At 34.1% G+C, this 18431-nt stretch overlaps 3 protein-coding genes across 3 annotated transcripts; all 3 read right to left on the bottom strand.

The window, feature by feature from the left end:
* Positions 1–173: 173 nt before the first annotated feature.
* LOC136808677 (uncharacterized) lies at positions 174–3024 on the bottom strand. Its single transcript, XM_067065222.1, has 4 exons — positions 2618–3024; positions 1397–1460; positions 787–957; positions 174–448 (listed from the first exon to the last, which is right to left on the bottom strand). The coding sequence occupies exons 1-4, from the start codon at positions 2732–2734 to the stop codon at positions 231–233; spliced, it is 570 nt and encodes a 189-aa protein (XP_066921323.1). The 5' UTR covers positions 2735–3024; the 3' UTR covers positions 174–230.
* Positions 3025–3542: 518 nt separating this feature from the next.
* Positions 3543–5933, bottom strand: LOC136808676 (outer membrane lipoprotein Blc-like). The gene is made up of 4 exons (XM_067065221.1): positions 5754–5933; positions 5170–5233; positions 4337–4510; positions 3543–3847 (listed from the first exon to the last, which is right to left on the bottom strand). Exons 1-4 carry the CDS (start codon positions 5868–5870, stop codon positions 3621–3623), a joined length of 582 nt encoding a protein of 193 aa, XP_066921322.1. The 5' UTR covers positions 5871–5933; the 3' UTR covers positions 3543–3620.
* A 5514-nt stretch (positions 5934–11447) lies between these two features.
* LOC136808627 (ras-like GTP-binding protein rhoA) lies at positions 11448–15046 on the bottom strand. The gene is made up of 5 exons (XM_067065168.1): positions 14797–15046; positions 13918–14008; positions 13415–13524; positions 12717–12839; positions 11448–12358 (listed from the first exon to the last, which is right to left on the bottom strand). The coding sequence occupies exons 1-5, from the start codon at positions 14920–14922 to the stop codon at positions 12155–12157; spliced, it is 654 nt and encodes a 217-aa protein (XP_066921269.1). The 5' UTR covers positions 14923–15046; the 3' UTR covers positions 11448–12154.
* Between the last annotated feature and the right edge of the window lie 3385 nt (positions 15047–18431).

The following is an 18431-nucleotide window of genomic DNA, read 5'->3' as shown; positions in this document are numbered from 1 at the left end:
CCTCAGAAATTCTGGAAGGGATTTGAAGGGTCACCAGAGCTGACCAAATAGGGATTATTATCATGTACTTCTCTGCTACAAGATGCTGTTTGAAAGAAAAATATTTATAGTTTTCTGTTGTGTTTTTACATTTCTCTCAAAATTAAAAATTAAATTATTATTACGTAACAAGTGTTTTCAATTTCGAAAAGGTATAAATACAAAAAGAATATACAACATAACATCTAAATCTAATAAACACATTCCACTCCTTGGACACTTTTTAAAGGCCGGTTATAGTTTGTGTTATAACCATTACAACTGGCGTATTCCAATAAACTTTGCTCGTACTTCACCCTGAAAGTGTTCACATCACGTGCCAAGATCCAAAAGTAAGCCTTATTGACAGTAGTCACAATAGCATAATCATATTTACCGTTGACGACTGGACCTAATTTGACAACCAAATCTATAGAAAAAAGTGAGCTTTTAATATTAAGTGTTTACTGAACTTTTTCTATTTCTTACATACGTTACATAGTGATGTTATAATCCAATTTGCACTAAAATATAAAGCTCAATTCTTAGAAAACTAAAATTACTTGGAAATATAAAAGCATCATCTTTTGTTTAGGGTATTTTCAATGGCTAATTTTCCCAATCTATAGGGGCTCCTACCGGTTCTTTAACACATGATTCTATGATAAACAGATCGTTCATGCAATGGCATCTAATGACCACAAGAATTATATAATGTTAGAAACAACGTTGCTGGTCTGCTGTAGGTTGACTTAGAAAAATTCTTACAATTTGGCGATGTGGATGGTGGACTTCCTCCTGGGAAATTCACGATTATCTCTCCTGGATATTTTCTTGGATTAGGACGGGTTGCAGTCCCGTCAGCCGTATTTGATAATCCTCTTGGACCTCCTCTACGACCAGCGTTTAAAACTCTAATGCTATCACCAACGATTGTGTCTAAAGTTTTTCAATGAAATTAAGAAATTATTTTGAGAAAACCATCATTGAGTAACAACGACCACCATTATCACACCCCTGTCTTACAGCCCCGGTGAAACTTCTCCCCATATTAAAGGGATGAATATTTATATTGAAATTGCAATGACCATAATTCTATTGTTCTAAGTGGGGATGGTTTTTGAGTGCGATGTTTTTCCCTTGAATATAAACTTTGGATGAAATAAAAATCAATTTTTTCCAGTGGGACTGAAATTGTAGGGTATTTTTCCCAACAGGAACGAAATTTACCCAAGTTTTCCAGTTTTTAGGGGTTGTGAGGGGTGTGTATCACTTGGTGTATAGAGAATATTTAATTAATTAATTAATTAACATTGAATAAAATATACAATGGTCAACGCGTCTGTCATTACTGAGGTTTAACAAGGAAAATACTTACACGTGGCTGTCGTGCAAAAGGAATTTCTCTGAAATGTTAACCTTGGAATCAATGAGTTGTACATCTAGAAAAAATGACGTAAAGGTCTACCTTTTTGAGCAGGATTTGTAAAAGTAAAGGAATACAGAATACAGAGGGCTGGCAGTTTGAACCAACTACAGCAACTCGTATTCTAGCGCATTCTTCGGCTAGTTCGAAACGCAGGTCACAGGTCACAGGTCAACAGGTCACAGGTCACAGGTCAACAAAGTGCAGACCGGAAAAAAGATAATAAGATCATAACATATACATAACATAACATCAATACATAACGCATTAAATTACAAAAAAGTAATACATGTTATTTAGATATTATAAAATGACAATTGAATAAAATAACAACCTAGTGACACTTACTTACAAAAATAATGACAAAATCATAAAATATGATGCCTAACAAGACAAAAGCGCGAAAAATATTTATTATACAGAAATTGATGTTGATAGTGTGAATGGATAAAAACGGCACCAATCAGAAGCTTGTGAGGGGTCCCTAAGAGAGTGGTTTTAGAAGGATGAAACTAATCAATCATTCGATTGTTATTTTAATGACTTAATGAAATTTTTGACAAAAATGTTGACAGAATCACAAAATATCATGTCTTACAAGAGAAAAACACCAAAAATATTTAGCATACCGAATGTGATGATAACAATATGGCTGGATATAAAATTACACACCAATCAGAAGCTCGTGAGTTCTCTGAGAAGGTAGTTTTAGAGCGATGAGTTTTATTATATGTAACCATCATATAACATTACAAACATTACAATATGTAATATACCTGTTATACGTATAATATGGTTTTAAATTTTCTGGTCTGCGTTATACACGGCGCAAACTGCGAAAGATCGATAAAAGCACATGGTTAAATTTTGATGTTTGAAATGGTTTTATATGGATGAAATTGCTTGAGAATTATGTTTTTGATAATTCTTTGTGTTTTCCAAACATTTTCCTCTGCAATGACATTGATTAGAGTCAACCTGTCATCACTGACCTGTGACCTGTGACCTGTTGACCTGTGACCTGTGACCTGCGTTTCGAACTAGCCGCGCATTCTTGTAACTGAAAAGTGAATGTATTGAAACTGAAAAATTCTGTTATAAACCTTAGCCAAATCAGAAGCCTGTAAATAATTCGATACACGATATCGTCGATAAAAAAAAAACGACACTAACCTCAAACCATCTGCCCGAATATTTGTCGAGATCTAATTTACGTACAGTTCTTATTCTGCAACTAGAAGCCTGAGTTCTTCCAATACACATGATGAAAAATAAGAATAAGTATTTCATCTTCAGTTGAATTTCTTTATGTTGTTGTTGTGTTGTTGTCTTCTTCTTTCTTGATATAATTTCCAACTGCCATCTTCTTTTATTTATACTGTATAGGTCACGTGTTCCTTGTTATGTAATTACGACCTTTCTTGTGATGCAACATAATAATAATTTCGAACCAATCTTATGGTATTTCCAACCCAACTTTAATTCCCATATTATGACATTGGAAACAATAATTCTCTCTCAGCATTGAGTTGATGTACTCCCAGCCACTATCAAGTCTTATCATTTAATTTAAAGATGCCATAAAGCGTCCTTCTTCTAAACAGACAAAATTTTGGGTTTAATTACCTAATATAACCAACCCTACTTCAGTTATAGACTCCTTAATTAAAGGTCGAGTCATAACTCCATTGACGACATTCTAATAGTATCTTAATGACATCTAATTTCTTTAGAGATACAGTATCCTTCCCTCAATTTCGTAACATCCTGGTTCTTATTAATAATATTGATGCAACTTTAGAACCTTTTGACGAGCTTGTTAATACCTATTACATCTGAAAAGTTGCATAAATACGAATCTGTGATGATAAAGAATACCTTATTACACGAATATTACTAGTCATTTTATCAACACGAATCGAAAAATTTCGTGTTAATAAAAACCACCTTAATTCAAAGCAGCCACTATTTCCTTGAAAAATCAGAAAAATTCGTGTTAATTCCAGATCATGCAAATTTCAAGGTCGTTGAACACTTGCCTAGTAACTCATAAATATATGTGAATTTGCTCTACACAGTTATATAGCACTCTTTTAAATGATGTTCAGCGACAATATATTTCAACAAGACAATTAACATTTATAAAACATAATATAAAATTACATGTCAGAAAAATTTACATTGGTGGATAAATACATTCTTCACCTTGGAAAACTTTTCGTGGTCGATTCCAGAACCAATTGTATCCATTATTCTTTAAGTATTCTAGAGCTTCTTGTTCGTAGTTAGCTCTGAATGATTTGACATCACGGGCTAAGATCCATGTGAAAGCTTTGTAGTTTGAGGTAATAATGGTGTAGGCGTATTCACCATTAACTTCAGGTCCCAATTTAACGACTAAATCTATATAAAGTCAAAAATAAAATTCTAGTTTAGATACAAAGGTTGCAACCGTTTGTTTTTTTAGAAGAACAAACTATATAAGAACATGAGGTTTCGATGGCCAAAATGTTAAGAACAAGCTAAGAACATTTTAAGGTTTTCTCAGAAACCGGGTAGGATTTCTATATCCAGTGGGGTTAATAATAACGAACTGAAACTCGATATTTTTTGTGGCTGGGGATTTAAATTCCATTGTTCTAAGTCATAAAATTCCAGTGGGAAGGGGGGGGGGGATAGCATGATATTTTGCAGCGAAGACTGGTTTATTTGATTATTTTGAGTTCGAACAAAAATTGCCGGATAACTTTCCACTAGGGACGATATTTTGGTCAATTCTTCAAGTGGGAAGGGGTCCTAGTGGTTCTGTGAGAAGGGGTGTGTTTAAGTATTGTGTTGCGGTGACATTTCAACGAAAGTTATGTCGAATGATTCGTTAAAATCACAACTCACAGTTAGCTTTCTTGGATTGTGGAGTTCCTGGGAAGCTGACAATTAATTCTCCTGGGAAGTTGGCAGCATCGGTTTGGTACGCTGTTCCATTGATGGCATTCAATCGTCCCTTTGGTGCACTGATACGACCAGAGTTATGGACAAGGATGGTTTTACCGTCGGCAGCAAGTCGGTCTAAAATGTAAAAATAAACATAAGCAGGGAAGTATTAAGTTTTGCAGATATTTTGTTGTGATCGATGGCTTTGGTGATTGTTCGGTTAGGACTAATTTCCCCAAACCTGATTATGGGTTAGCTAAATATTTCGATTCCAAAACCTAAACGCAATTGTCTCAGTCTACTCTGCTTCCCCCCTACTAAGTTTTACGATTTTGAAGTTAATCGATGCTTTTGGTAAGTTTGGTTAAACAAAACAGCTTATATAATGCCTCGGTACCGGAAGTTTATCCGTCATCCGTCTAAAGAGGTACATTTTTTTAGATAGGAACCAGTAGAACTTTGTGGAGGGTCGGTTGTTTTTGTTTTTTGGCACTTAAAGCGTCATTTTTTTCTTTTCTAGTCTGAATCGCAGACCTCTATGGATATATACTTCATATATAAGAAACTCTCTTCGCTAGAGGATGAGCAGAAGCCTAGTTCTTTTCCTGCTCTTATTCATTGATAGAAATTAGGCATTTTGGGCGTTTTAGCCAAATTTTACTATTTTGACCCTTAAATTGCTATTCTTTGGAAAATTTAAATAAATAATTAATTTAAATAAATAAATATCTTTGTAATAAAAATATATCTTTAATCAAAATTTGAGCAAATAAAAATTTGAAAGAATTACTTACAAGTAGCAGTGGTGCAATAAGAATTTTTTTCGAATGTTTGTCTTTGGATCAATGAGTTGTACATCTAAAAAATTAAATTGAAGAATTTGGTAGATTGAGTATGTACGCGTTTGTAAAGAACTGTCAAAGTCACATTATAGAAAATCAAACTCGTCCCCATGTATCCCAGGCTTTATTTGTGTTACTGCTAGACTCCAGGGAATATTATCTGGCGCTACAATCATGGTCGAAATATATGTGAGATTTTAATAGTGAATTGTAACGTTTTTCAGAATTTAAAGTTCGGGCGAGAATTGCTATTTTAGCACTTCCACTTTCTTCCATTGAATATTTCGATTTTGGAGGGTCTTGAGTCTTAAGTTTTATGTTAAAACTCAGAGACAAAACTGTAGTTTAAGGGGCATAAAAATCATTTGTGGTGTTTAAAATTTCGCATGGAAATCCCCTTTATCTAAAATATTTTGTCCATGATTGTATCAATAATTATCAAATAGCCAATGATACACAGGGGTCAAGGTTGATTTCAGATTATTTCGGTAATGACATATTGTGTGGTAGAAAATAGCTTGAAATTTCATCCTTACCTCATACCAACGACCAGAATATTTGTTTACATCCAATTCGGACACAGTTTTGATCTTCTTGAATAAGAATGCTTGCGATGCCACTGCACATAATAAAAGTCCGAGTAAAACCTTCATATTTCCTGTTGGTGAGTTTTCCTAAGAATATCTTGTTTTTTGTTGTGTTGTCCTTGTTACCTTAGCTTGTTGCTGAATGATTTTAACAGATTTTTTCGCCATATTTATAGCTGTGAAGGTCACGTGAAATTTTCAGGTAGTTATGTAAGTCTCACGTTTTTGATAATGTAATATCCATAATATATTTCGAACATATCAAATAAACAAAGTCCATATTGTAAATGACAATATTTCGTGATACAAAGATTGGTCCAGCTGAATAACGATTTGGCCGTGTTGCAATAACGAACATTTGCTAAATTTATGTAATCACAGAAATTTAGTAAAATCTACCTACTATTTTTGTACTATCTTTATCCCTCTGGAGCCTCTTAAATAAAATAAAAGAAAGCCCGCCGATGAACAATTGAAATATTTGGCATTGCTTCGTTTACACTTTAAATTTAACGATCGTTCTTTTTGGCGTGGTGTCTTAAAGTGCTAAGAAAGCTTATCTTCTGCTCTAAAAAGGTCTAAGAATAGAATCGAAGAATCAGATATTCCATTGTGATTCAAATTCACCCATATTGAAGTTAAAACAGATTCTAATTTCAATTCAACTCCAGAGGACAGGAACACAGATCTGTAAAGCCCGAAGGACTAGATCCGTGGCTTTTATCGAAAAGTGAAGCAAGTTTTGATAGGATTTCCTACCTAAGAAATCACGTGACAACAAGCAATTTCACTGGTTTGAGTGATGCGAAATAGCGTTTGCCGCCAACTCTTTTTTATCTCGCGCTCCGAAAACAATTAAAATGCTAATTTAAAAAGTCAAATTTTTGCTTCACTTATTTTTTGGAGAATTAAAGCTTAAAGTTGCATATCTAGCCCTTCGGGCGTAACATATATCTATGGACAGGAATGGCCGCTCTCAAGTTTCAAAATTCCTGACGCCTTCGGATGTTCTTAAATTTTAAGTTTTAAGCCTTAAACATGTTCTCAACGTGTACACGCAAGACACAAACACCATGATAGTCATGACAATCGAACAACATGGGAGAGCATATAGCTCATCGCAAGCGCAGGGCGGGATGAGTGACAACACACACCACGATGCCTGGCATATTACCTACACTCTTGTATCAGAGTAGTATGGGTTGACCCGGGCTAAAGTGTGTTCACTTGCCAAGTGAAGTAAACTGTAGAACTACAATAAGAATCAGACTCAGACCTCCCCGATTAGAGTAAAGAGCAATGATCACCACACTACTACGCCCTCATCTGAGTTGACCGTAATTCGTAATTCGTAATTCGTTTTTTTATCTATTATAATATTGACTATTATCATAGTAAAGATTAAAGAGTTGCGTGTCCGATTTTTTACACAACATCCACGTTTGCTTTTTCACCTAAAACAACACGCAAACAACACTTTGCAAAATTCTTCATCAAATTTTCATTTCAATAAACTTACATAACTTATCTACTGAACTCCAAAACTGTTCAGTCATCATCGTAGAAGGTGGTTTTCTACATTTTCTACGTCACTCTAAACAGCCGTACACACAGCCCCTATCGTGAAAGTTACATGCCGAAATCATATTTTGTGACGGCGAATAGCAATTCTTTTCAACGCTCAATCAACGCAGAGAAAAGTAACCATGACGATAACCAGCGATCTTGGATTAAATTCAAAGCTGATAATTTTATTCACGTCCTTGAAAACACAACTTTAAAATGCCCTCGACGCTTTTAAAAAAGAGTCAGCCATAGAGAATCATAACATCAAATATGTCTATCATTTTGTTGATTTTTTCTTTGTACCGTGTCACAGATTTGATGGGAGACCCTAAGCCCATTGGAAAATTAAGCAAAAATTTCGTCTCCGGTGTAAAAAAAGTCTATAATTTCAGCTTGGACATCGACTTAAGCTTCATCACCGTTTGAAACTCAATGGAAAAACCCTTCCTAATGGACTTTTTGACCAGAGAACAATAGAATTTTTATCCCCGCCGGGAATCTTCTCCACAGTCACTGTGAGACATTGCTGTTAACCGGTTACTTTTTCGAAGAGGGCTACACGGCAAGGGTACAAAAAACTCTTTCATACCAAACTTTATTTCAGCGGAAACTTCATTTTGAAATTACTTTTTCTTTTGAAGGGAAGTCCCATTTTCATATAGATTGTATTGTTTTGCCAGAACCACATTTTATGTTATCAGAATTCCCTTTGAAACATCCCATACACCCAGATTACTTTTTCTCTTTCTTTGTTCCTACTTAGAAAAGACATTCACATGGTAGTCGAAACACGACCTGTGACGACACAATCAATTTCTTTTAAGACATTTCATTAAGTTATCATTGAAAGCAGCAGTTATCTTGGGTGAAGTTCGGTTTAATACAATCACAAATTGAAAATTAATCTAATCCGTATGATCCTTAATCGTATCCAACCAATTCTTGACCCCAATCTACGCCCGAATCAAAACAGATTCAGACCAAAGAAAGACCAAAAAAATTCAAAGCCTAAGCCCATAAGGAACATACCTGCTTTAGTTTCTTTGGTCTTTGAATGGTATAAAATTTGAGAATAAAAAAATCAGCCATTAAAACAAACAAAAACAAAAGTTATGATTATCAACTTTTCTGTGGTAGAAACACATTTTTTGGGTTGGTGCACATACAGAAATTACACTGGATACTAAAACTAATATTCAGGGAGTGATAAGTACAGTTAAACTACAAAAAATCCATCAAGAGAAACCAAAAACAACCATACAGCACACACTTTTTGAAAATTACATCATTGTTTGTAATTTTCGCCGACATACTCATGACGTGGTAACTAGCGACTGTGATTTGACGGTCTTTTTGAGGCGCCAGATCTCAAAAAATCAATTTTTAAGCGTTCAGCACGGCCCCCAAAATGAGGGTTAGACTTATGTCGGACATCAATGGACGACTACTATCCCTCTCCGATGAGATATTGGCCTGCTCCTTTAGAGCTTAACCGTGGGCGGCCGCCAATACGCCATCGGAATATCAGATAACCTAAATATTTAGGTGAACCGCGTGGGCGATCAGCAAGGCGCATACGCTGCTTTGCAAATCTCCCTGATTTTTATCTTCGAAGCAAATAACAATGGAATATCTAATTATCTCCCTTGGGTGTTTGACCACGCATCCAAATAAAAATAACAATAATGGTAGGGAAGAAGTGGGAAGATCAAAACATGGGAATTTCTAGATGTTCTGGTTGTTTTCTTTTCAATTACTTACTTAGATATTCTTGTTTTAATCTTCTTAATGACTTGGTTGCATCGTGTAAAGAACTAAAAAGGTATATCTTTATTTTGCTTCAATTCTTCTTTTATGTTTGCCAATTTTGTATTGCTGTTTTGGGTTGGATATTTTGAAAAAAATTTTCTCCAAAATTTACTTTGCACTTTTTGTCTAAACAGACTTTCCACCACACTGTCTATATTTTATGGTCAATGCTGCCATTCTAAATTGATTTATCACTGCTGGGGTACCATCTTGAAATTATGCATGTCATTATGTGCATATATTTATTTGCCGCCATGGGACTCATGCAGGAAAATCTGTCAACAGGTGTTCACCTGATTTTTAGGTGAATCAAGCTCTATAATTTTAGAACTTTGTCTGGCTGAGGTAAAACTTATTTTTTCTAAAATTTTGAGCTTGGATATCCAGGCTACTTTTTACGATGCGAAAGTTCGAAAGAAGAAAGACAAGACCTTACTCGGTCAAAATCCTATCTATGTTCCAATGTGTTTACGTTTATAGCCCTCTAGGTTAAGATCGCTTTAGGATAAAGTTTTTCGTTTGTACATACTCTAAGAGTTTGTATTTTTTGTCTTTTAGCGTTTGGAATAGTAATTAAATCAGTAGAAAATATCGCACACCTGTTCGTATCCTCCCAACGTCCCCTGTGGCCGTTACAACTTAAAACTTTAGGACCTTCGAATCCCAGGATTTAAAAGCTCAAATTTGCCCGATAAAAATTGTTATATAGCCTAGAAGCCATCGAACCCCTCTAAAATCGAAATAGAAAGAAAGTGGAATTGCTAAAATAGCAATTCTCGCCCGAACTTTAAAATCTGAAAAACGTTAAAATACACTAAAATGTTAATATATTTCGACCATGATTGTAAACCAAAAACCTTTTTTTCTTCGTTCTTTCATCGACTCTTTGGGAGCTTACAGTCCCTCGAAAGGTGTGATTTAGACTCAATTCTTTAACTTTTTTTTTGCCAAATATGTAGTTCTCGATAGTACTTTTTTGTCAGTCTTTTCTCTGTCGTTTTTTCTCAGGAGGGTATTTATAAGTTAGCTTCAGGTTCAAACTCGAAATCACAATTTACGAGGTGGGGGGGGGGGGGGGGCTTTTCCTGTACCACCCCTTAACTTTTGATCTAGTGGGTCTTTTTGGATGAAATTTGGCACACAAGATCCTTATCACATAAGGTAACTTTTGACAAAAAATTTTTTTGATGTCGTCACTCATCATGCCTAAAGTGAACAAAAACCGAAAATTTCCTTTGTTCTTATAAATAGCTATTGTATTCTAACAAAGGCTTTAGAAAAAGGTTGCCTGAGTTTAACTCTTTTGAGACTGCCCTATTTTCGCTGTTTTTCATATACCTTTTTAAAAATGTTATATCTTGGGATTGAGACGTTTTCATCATATCATTCACCCCTCAAAAGAACCGCAAGACTTCAAAAATTTAGAAACTAAAAAAAAAATTTTTTTTTTTTTTTTTTCAAAATGGTGGAAATCCATAATGGCGGCCAAAGTAGCAAAATTTTTCGAAAATTTTGATTTATTTTCCTATTTCCAGGGAATTGTGTAAGGTTTATGTATATTTTGTAGCCTAAAAAGTTGTTCAAAATTAATTTGGCAAGAAGAAGAAGAAAAAATGAAGGTCTTAGCTCTTTTTGATCACTGGCTTTGCACGAGACGCCATTTTGTTTTTTTCAAAGTTTGTTGATATTTTAGCCTATGATTTATAGGTTAGAAAAACCCACGATATTCTAGCCTGCGAAAAAAAAAATCTAGACTTTGTACGGCTTTGGAAATCAAGCCATCTGATTGGCCGATTTAAGAGCTTTCATTTGAGCTTTTACAGCGAGCGTAACAAAGCGTAACTCCCACGCAATCGCGTTTTGAAGTCATCATGCCCACAGGCATGATTTTAGCTGGACCAGTCTCGAAAGAGTTAAAAGGTTTATTTTATCCTCTTTATTCAATAAATAACGGGTTAAGCGATATACTCGACATTAAAAATAAATTTGAATTGGAAAATTGTCAATTTTTGTGACACCTTACTGTCAGAAGTGTCATCATGCTCAAGGTGGGAAAATTTTCAGGTGTCAAATTTATTTTTATTTTGGAGTTATAAATAAAAGTTAGGAATTTATAGAAAATTTCATGGCAAAAGCTCTATTGTTCAGGAGCTATTACTAATAATTTGACTTCCGAACAGAAAAAGCCCCCCTAGGCCGAATAGGGTTCATAAACTTTCTACTTTTTCCTTATTTTTACAAAAAAAGGTAGCTTGTTCATCAGCAAAATTTCATGGTTAGATCATTCTGTATTCATATCTTCATAATTTGGATAATTACATGTTACAAAGATCTTTCTAAAACGAAAGAGTTTGCGCTTAGTATATAATATTTACAAAGCATCTTTATTTAAAAAAAAAATATTAATTATAAAGCATCAAAATTACTCTGATATTTTTATCAAAGGTTTGATCTCTCTAGTTACCAGTTTTACAACCAAGATTGATGCAAATAACTGGTTTGCCGAATCCATCGAACCCATAAAAGTCACATTGGGCATCTGAATTCTATTTCAATATAATGTCAAAATATGACATAAATGACATTCGAGTAATGCTACATAATCAGTAAAACTCGAGCTGTTAGTCGCTTCAAATTATTAAATTCTTCATTATCACCATGACATGTATATTGAGTCATCTTTGGGTAATGTTTGGTAAATTCCATTGAAAATTATTGATTCTGGTAGAAATAGCGACAACCAATGACACACAACGTTGTTTCAACGTTCATCTAACGTTATATGGACGTTTTGAATATTAGAAAAACGTTGAAACGACGTTGTGTGTCAGATGGGCAACCAATGACCAAAATGATGCTCAGCCGAGAAAGGACGAGTCGACGCAAGGTTACGAGAAACTGCTAACACCATCATTATTCATACTCTCTCCAGCTCATCTTCTTCAAACTAGCTTGTTCACCAATATTCTACATATTCAAGAAATGGTGCATTTCTCGTATGCTTTGTTCTTCTTTTTATCAAATTTAATTCGATGTTCTTTTGAGATTTTACCAAGACTTCCAGTTGACGCCATGGCTGCAGTTTCAAATAAAGAGTTTATCGTTTCAGGTGTATCTTCTACTTTACTGCTACATTCATAATATGCGATTGCTCCAATATGTTTTGCCAGTAACAAACCCTGTAAGTAAAAGAAAAGAGTTGTCTTAAATCACAAAATTTATTTAGGATTAACAACATGATGTCCTTTTTACGCCGATTCTTATTGGCGTTAGATTTTCGTCGCTGGCGTAAAGGATTAGAATTAAATTAGGACCGGGATAAAAATTGAAAAACTGAACTTTGGCGTAATATGGGTCGGTGTAAAAAGGACCGACAAGGTATAGTATAATTGACGGTATAACCACCTCTTTTCAGATATCAATATTAATGCTGTTAGCCTGCGAATTCAATGTTGAAATACCAGATTGTAATCTACTACCGTTGGACATATACGAATCAATGTGTAAAAGTTAAAAGAAATATTAGTAAATATTTACCTGGCTTGACAGCACTAATCGTTTGTGGATATTTGTAAGTTTCTGGTCAGCTTTCAGATCACTTTTGCATCCAACCAAGATAATGGGTCTGTCGGCGTGACGCTGGCGAATCTCTGGCAACCACTGGAGAATAAAAACAAAAACATTATGGTTAAAAAAACAGTTTTTAAGGGTGTTTGCTAAGGGTTCAAAACATGTAACATTTCCGAAGGAAAACCTTGATTTGACGCAACGATAAATAACAAATATGGGATGACCAATTGCGTAAAAATTAGGAGTACACAATATCATACGCACGAAAGAAAAAAAAGTTCTTGGAGTTCATTGTCATGTCTATTAAACAATAACAGATTTGGCAATAGAATAAAGATTTTCCGACCGCAATTGATCAAAGAACGTAAATTGTTGACCGCACTTGAACGCCTTAATTACGTGAAACAAAGGGTTGGCCGCTGTTACACTTTTAAGTGTTTTTGAATTGATCTTTCTTTTATAATAACATTGAAAATATGATACCAACTATTCAAATTTAAAATCATCAAAACAAAAGTTCAGAAGGACAAAAATTTCCCTTCTCCAGTTTATATCAAATACGGCTATGTATTTTAGTAAAACTAGGCTTTAATAGATTGAAAACTACTAAGATTTAAAAGTAAGCAAGTATATAATCTGAAATTCTAATTAGTTTTCTTCCTTACTTTTCTTTGTATATTTTCTAAAGTTGTTGATTTGGTGATGTCAAAGCAGACAATGAAGACAGTCGCTTCTCCAAAAGATAATGGTCTGACATGGTCGTATTCTCCAGAGCCTAAAATTGTCATGGAAATAGAAATAATAGTAACCTAAAATATTGACATTGAGTGGGCTACAGTTACTATAAATTTCCGTCTGAAGTGAAAGGAAGGGATCATAATCAGGAAGTCTGTATAACAACGGAAAGTAGAATATAACATCACATGGAAATCAATATTTTAACGGACCTTAAGCTCCATAGAAACGAATAGAAGATACTCAAACTTAATTACTGTGTAAAAATGATTGGAGTAACAGGAAACCAAAAATCTTTAAATAATTAGGCTTGATGATGAGTTAGATTTACCGACAGTGCAATCAGAGATTGAGAAATTAAAAGTCTGTTTAGCGAAAACGTCAATCGAGCATGTTTATAGCAAATTGAAGTTAAATTAAAGCATCATTTTACCTGATGTATCCCAGATGTTGACTTGGATATCATTATTCTGGTCAGCGACGATATCTGCGGATCCTGAATCAAATACAGTCGGCATATAATCCTGAAATCAAACGAGATAAGGATATATTAATCACTCGTAAATAAACACATTAGCATGTCTGAAAGTTTGTACTAATGAACCGTTTAGCGAGGCGTTTGTGGGTCAGGTAGTTGATTCTCATGCTATTTCAGGGACCTCGTAAATCTTTGTATGAATGAAAAGGTACTTTGATTGATGAGAAAGTTTACGATTTCATGTCGTGGCAATAATAACATTCCGATTCATTGAAAATGGGGTTTAGAAAGTTGAGATATTTTGAAATTAACAAACACAAAGAAATTGGCAATGCGAGTGGATTCTAAAAACCTATTTACCCAGCCTGTGAAACTTCACATTCAAAGTCCAAAAGTCGAATTCAAGATTATTGTTTGATTGCTAATCTTACAAATCTGGTAATTGGTAAGATTTTCAAAGACACGAAACAATTTAGTCAGCTCTTAAAACATTTTTAAACAGCATTTGAATAAGTGAGATATTTACACAAAATGTCATGAAAAATACAGGGATTATACGTTTTAAGCCTAAAAATGTTTTAAGAATATTTTTTGACCATTTTTACCCATTTTCCTAAATAAACGGGTGTTCTTGAGTCAAAAAAGCTTTAAAATGTTCTCAACTTTTCTCAACTTTTCTTAACAGTCTTATGTTCTTATATACAGTTTTTTATTATAATGTGTAAATAAAAATGTTCAAGCGTTCCTCTATCACTTCCAAACTTTCCAAAACCCCTTTTTTAAGAAATATACAAGATGCTCTCTGTTTCTATACATTAGATATTGAAATCTCACCTCTTCAAAACTTTTTCTTGTGTATCTTCTTAATAATGATGACTTTCCACATTGTGAATCTCCAATCAAGACAACTTTATGAGCTTTCCGAGGTGTTGAAGGTGGTGTGGATGAGCTTGCAGTCATTTTGTTTATAATAAGTACAGTATCTTCGTATGTTTTCAAATAACGTATCCTAAATAATTTTGACGGTTCTATCAAGTTGATGTGGTATTTCAAATATGTTGATTTATTATTTCTATTGGATATCTTTTTCCTATCAAAAACAAGAAAAAATTACTATAAACAGTCATAAATTGACAAGTTCTTTCCCAGAAAGGTATTATCCACTGACAGATGTGTGAAGGAATTCAAGATGCCAAATATGTCATAAAGAAATTCAAACAAGGACGTAACACAATGTAAAATATTGTCAGAATCGTCCCTTCTTCAGAAGCCAAAATTTCACAAAAAAGGGGGTTAAAATATAACCCTTTGATTTCAAAAAATCAACATTAAAATAGTGAGAAACTTGAAAAGCGCAGTAGAATGATTTCAAGTGTCACTCCAAAGAACACTTGAAGAAATCTGTATTTATTCTAACATCAATCTGACCGGAGAAAAGCTGACAGTTTCGACATGACCGTTCAGACAAAGTAAAGAGAAACAAAGCACACGTATGCTCCTCTCCTTCATTATTATTTTATGCGGTACACATCAAAAGCTGTCCATTTAGTCGTGTGGTGAAAACACAGTACGCCAGCTAATTTAATAATCAACTTTTCCCAAGTGAGAAGGTGACAATATAAGGCAGACTTTTCAAAAATATAATTGAGATAATTATGATAATTAATTACCCAAGCTTTTCTTGATTTCACCTTATCAATTTACTATGAATACTTCAATTTTGTTTTCAAATCATTTTTCACTCTCTTTTTAATTATCTTTCAGACATCCCTCATATGTTTTGTCTGGGTGATTCAAATTTCTTTCGATCAATTTTCGCGCGATTAATAAACGCGAAAAGTACATATTTGTTTTAGTCACTTTGTTAAAAGAATACTTAAATAATATATCTAGCAACTGTCGCATCCTTAAAGGTTAAGCAACTTATTGTTCAAAAAAATTTAAAATCGTAAAAGTACCATGTAAATCCCCGGGGGAGGTACTAGGGCAAAATCGGTTACGGGGATGCTCCGCTGGCCAGGGTACCTTTTTTAACCTCCGCGAGTCCCTGGTAGGGTCGCAAAAACACCAAAATAGAAAAATCAGTCCCTCGTAGGGTGCCTATTTTTGGAAAGTTTGGGAAAAAAGTAGAAAATTTGAGAAAATTTTGGAATTTCAGTCCCATTAAGGGTCACTTTTTTCGCAAATTTCGAGTCCCACGTAGGGTCCATTTTTCGAACCTAGGCGGAGCACCCCCGTCGGTCGACAAGGGTAGTACCCCCCCGGGTGTAAATCTCGATTCTGATAAAGCACGCGACGTATGACGTGACGCGTGACGTATTTCAAAAATTAATATTACAGTGAAATAAACTTTGAAAAACTATTTCTCCAATAAGAATAATTTTGACTTTGTAAATCTAACGCGTTGACCTTGTGAACCTATATAAACACCATCCCTGTTTCCATAAAGCCCATTATCCTCGCTGGATTTCAAGCCGTTGAACCAGTTAAGTTTTGAAGTGAACAACCATAAAAGCAATTTTGCCTTCACGTGAGCGAGGCATTCAACATAAGCAAATACTATCAAACTAAACTGACAGCTTTCCATACCCCATACTGTAGGGACCTGTATAATGTCTCGACTCGTATGTATTGAGCCGACTTATATAACAACGATGTGTTTACTCCATGACTTGCTAGAGTAATAATTAACTTCCGAAAAAAGCCGATATTTTCTTTTAATGAAATTGATTACTCCCTTTGTCTTCTTCATAAAATTGTAACCTATTGGGAGTCAATAACCGGATATGACAAGATTCTAATGAAGTGATATAAATAACGGAAATGGAATAAATATACAAAGATCTCCAGTATTCTCTTTAACGCGTAAAAAATTATATTAACTTTCTCAGATATTCCACTATTTCGCGGTAATCAATTTTCGCGTTGATAATTAATCTAATAGTTATTATATTAATTTATAAGGTGATAAAAATGTAACGTCATTTCCTCATCAAAGGTGCCAATCCCATTAACAAAACAGCCAACAAAAGATGGCAAAAATATCAAAATACGTCAAAATAACACATGTCGAGAAACTCGCTAAAATTTTGAAAAAATTACCGACCAGACATCAAACCTTATCTTTACACATGCCTCCGCACATATGTGTATTCCTTGACAGCAAATATTATATTACCATCCAAATTGAGAAAATCTCATTGTCACTATACCTTATCAGATCTAACAAAGAGATTACGTCATCTAATACTGATGACACAATCTTGTTTCCCTCTTTAAAATTCTATCGCGTTGGTATTAGTTACCAAGGGTGGTCAGGTAAAACGCATAATTAGTATAATTAGCTTTGTCCTTATAAAGATTCGAAATGGAATATTTAAATGACGCGTGCTAATGAATAATTTATGCATGTTTTTGTTTTGGTGTCGCTCAAAATAGACGTTAAATTTTGATTGGTTAAAAAATTCACGCGAGTAAATTTTTGTTTTGGTGTAAAAAGGACATACGATATCTTTGTTGATGATTTACGAAAAGACAAAAGAAAAACAACAAACTTGACGAACACAATAAAGACGTAAACATATTTCACGTATTTCTAAAATATTCAATCAATATATGCTTAGGTTATGGAATTCTTGCAAAATTTTCATCCGGTGTAAAAGTTTTTGACGTGATTCCCATCAACAGTCAATCTAAAAATACCCTAACATTTTACAATGATGCTGCGAAATTGAAACAGCCAATCACTGATCAAGATTTCTAATACATCCTTTAATGACACTTGTATTTAGAGCAGAGAGGGGCTTAAAGACATAAACAGCAGGTCTTAAACTTTCCAAAATTAGAATTATCTTTTCCCAAAATCTTACTTCGTTGTAAACTTCTAATTGGCAATTATTAAAATTGATACAATTACATACTTTTCAAAAAATATGATGGAACTCAAATTTCATGCTCCTTTTCATAAGGATTGAAAGCGTTCTCAATCTGACTTTCAGTTATAATAAAATTCCCTTATTATCGACAAGCTCCTCAGTTCATCATTGACCGCATTGAATGGAATTTAAATTTTCAATTAAAAAATCCAGATATCCATTTTAACTGGTTAATAAGGGAAGTATTGTCAAATTAAAACCTTCCAATATATTCAAACGATTTCAAGCGATTTTTTTCTAATTGACCTTATCGGAGTTTTTGATTTTTCTAAAAAAGCGATGCATTGTGGGATTGTTTGCAGTGTATTACAATCGAATTCCCTCGAGGAATTCCTAAGAAATTTTTATTGTAATACACTCATAACAATCCCACAATGCATTGCGGTTTTAGAAAAATAAAAAACTCCGTCTTGACTGACCGCCTTTTAAGTTTCCCTCTTCATGTAAACAGAGGTTTGGACTGTCACATCAAGGAATAAATCAAAATGCGTTTTCCAATAACTGTACCAAATGATTGGCATTAATTAAAAAGAA

The sequence above is a fragment of the Clytia hemisphaerica genome, unplaced genomic scaffold, assembly GCF_902728285.1.
Source record: "Clytia hemisphaerica strain Z4C2 unplaced genomic scaffold, Clytia hemisphaerica genome assembly, whole genome shotgun sequence".
NCBI classification, from domain to species: Eukaryota; Metazoa; Cnidaria; class Hydrozoa; order Leptothecata; family Clytiidae; genus Clytia; species Clytia hemisphaerica.
This window is presented reverse-complemented; position numbering and strand designations above follow the sequence as displayed.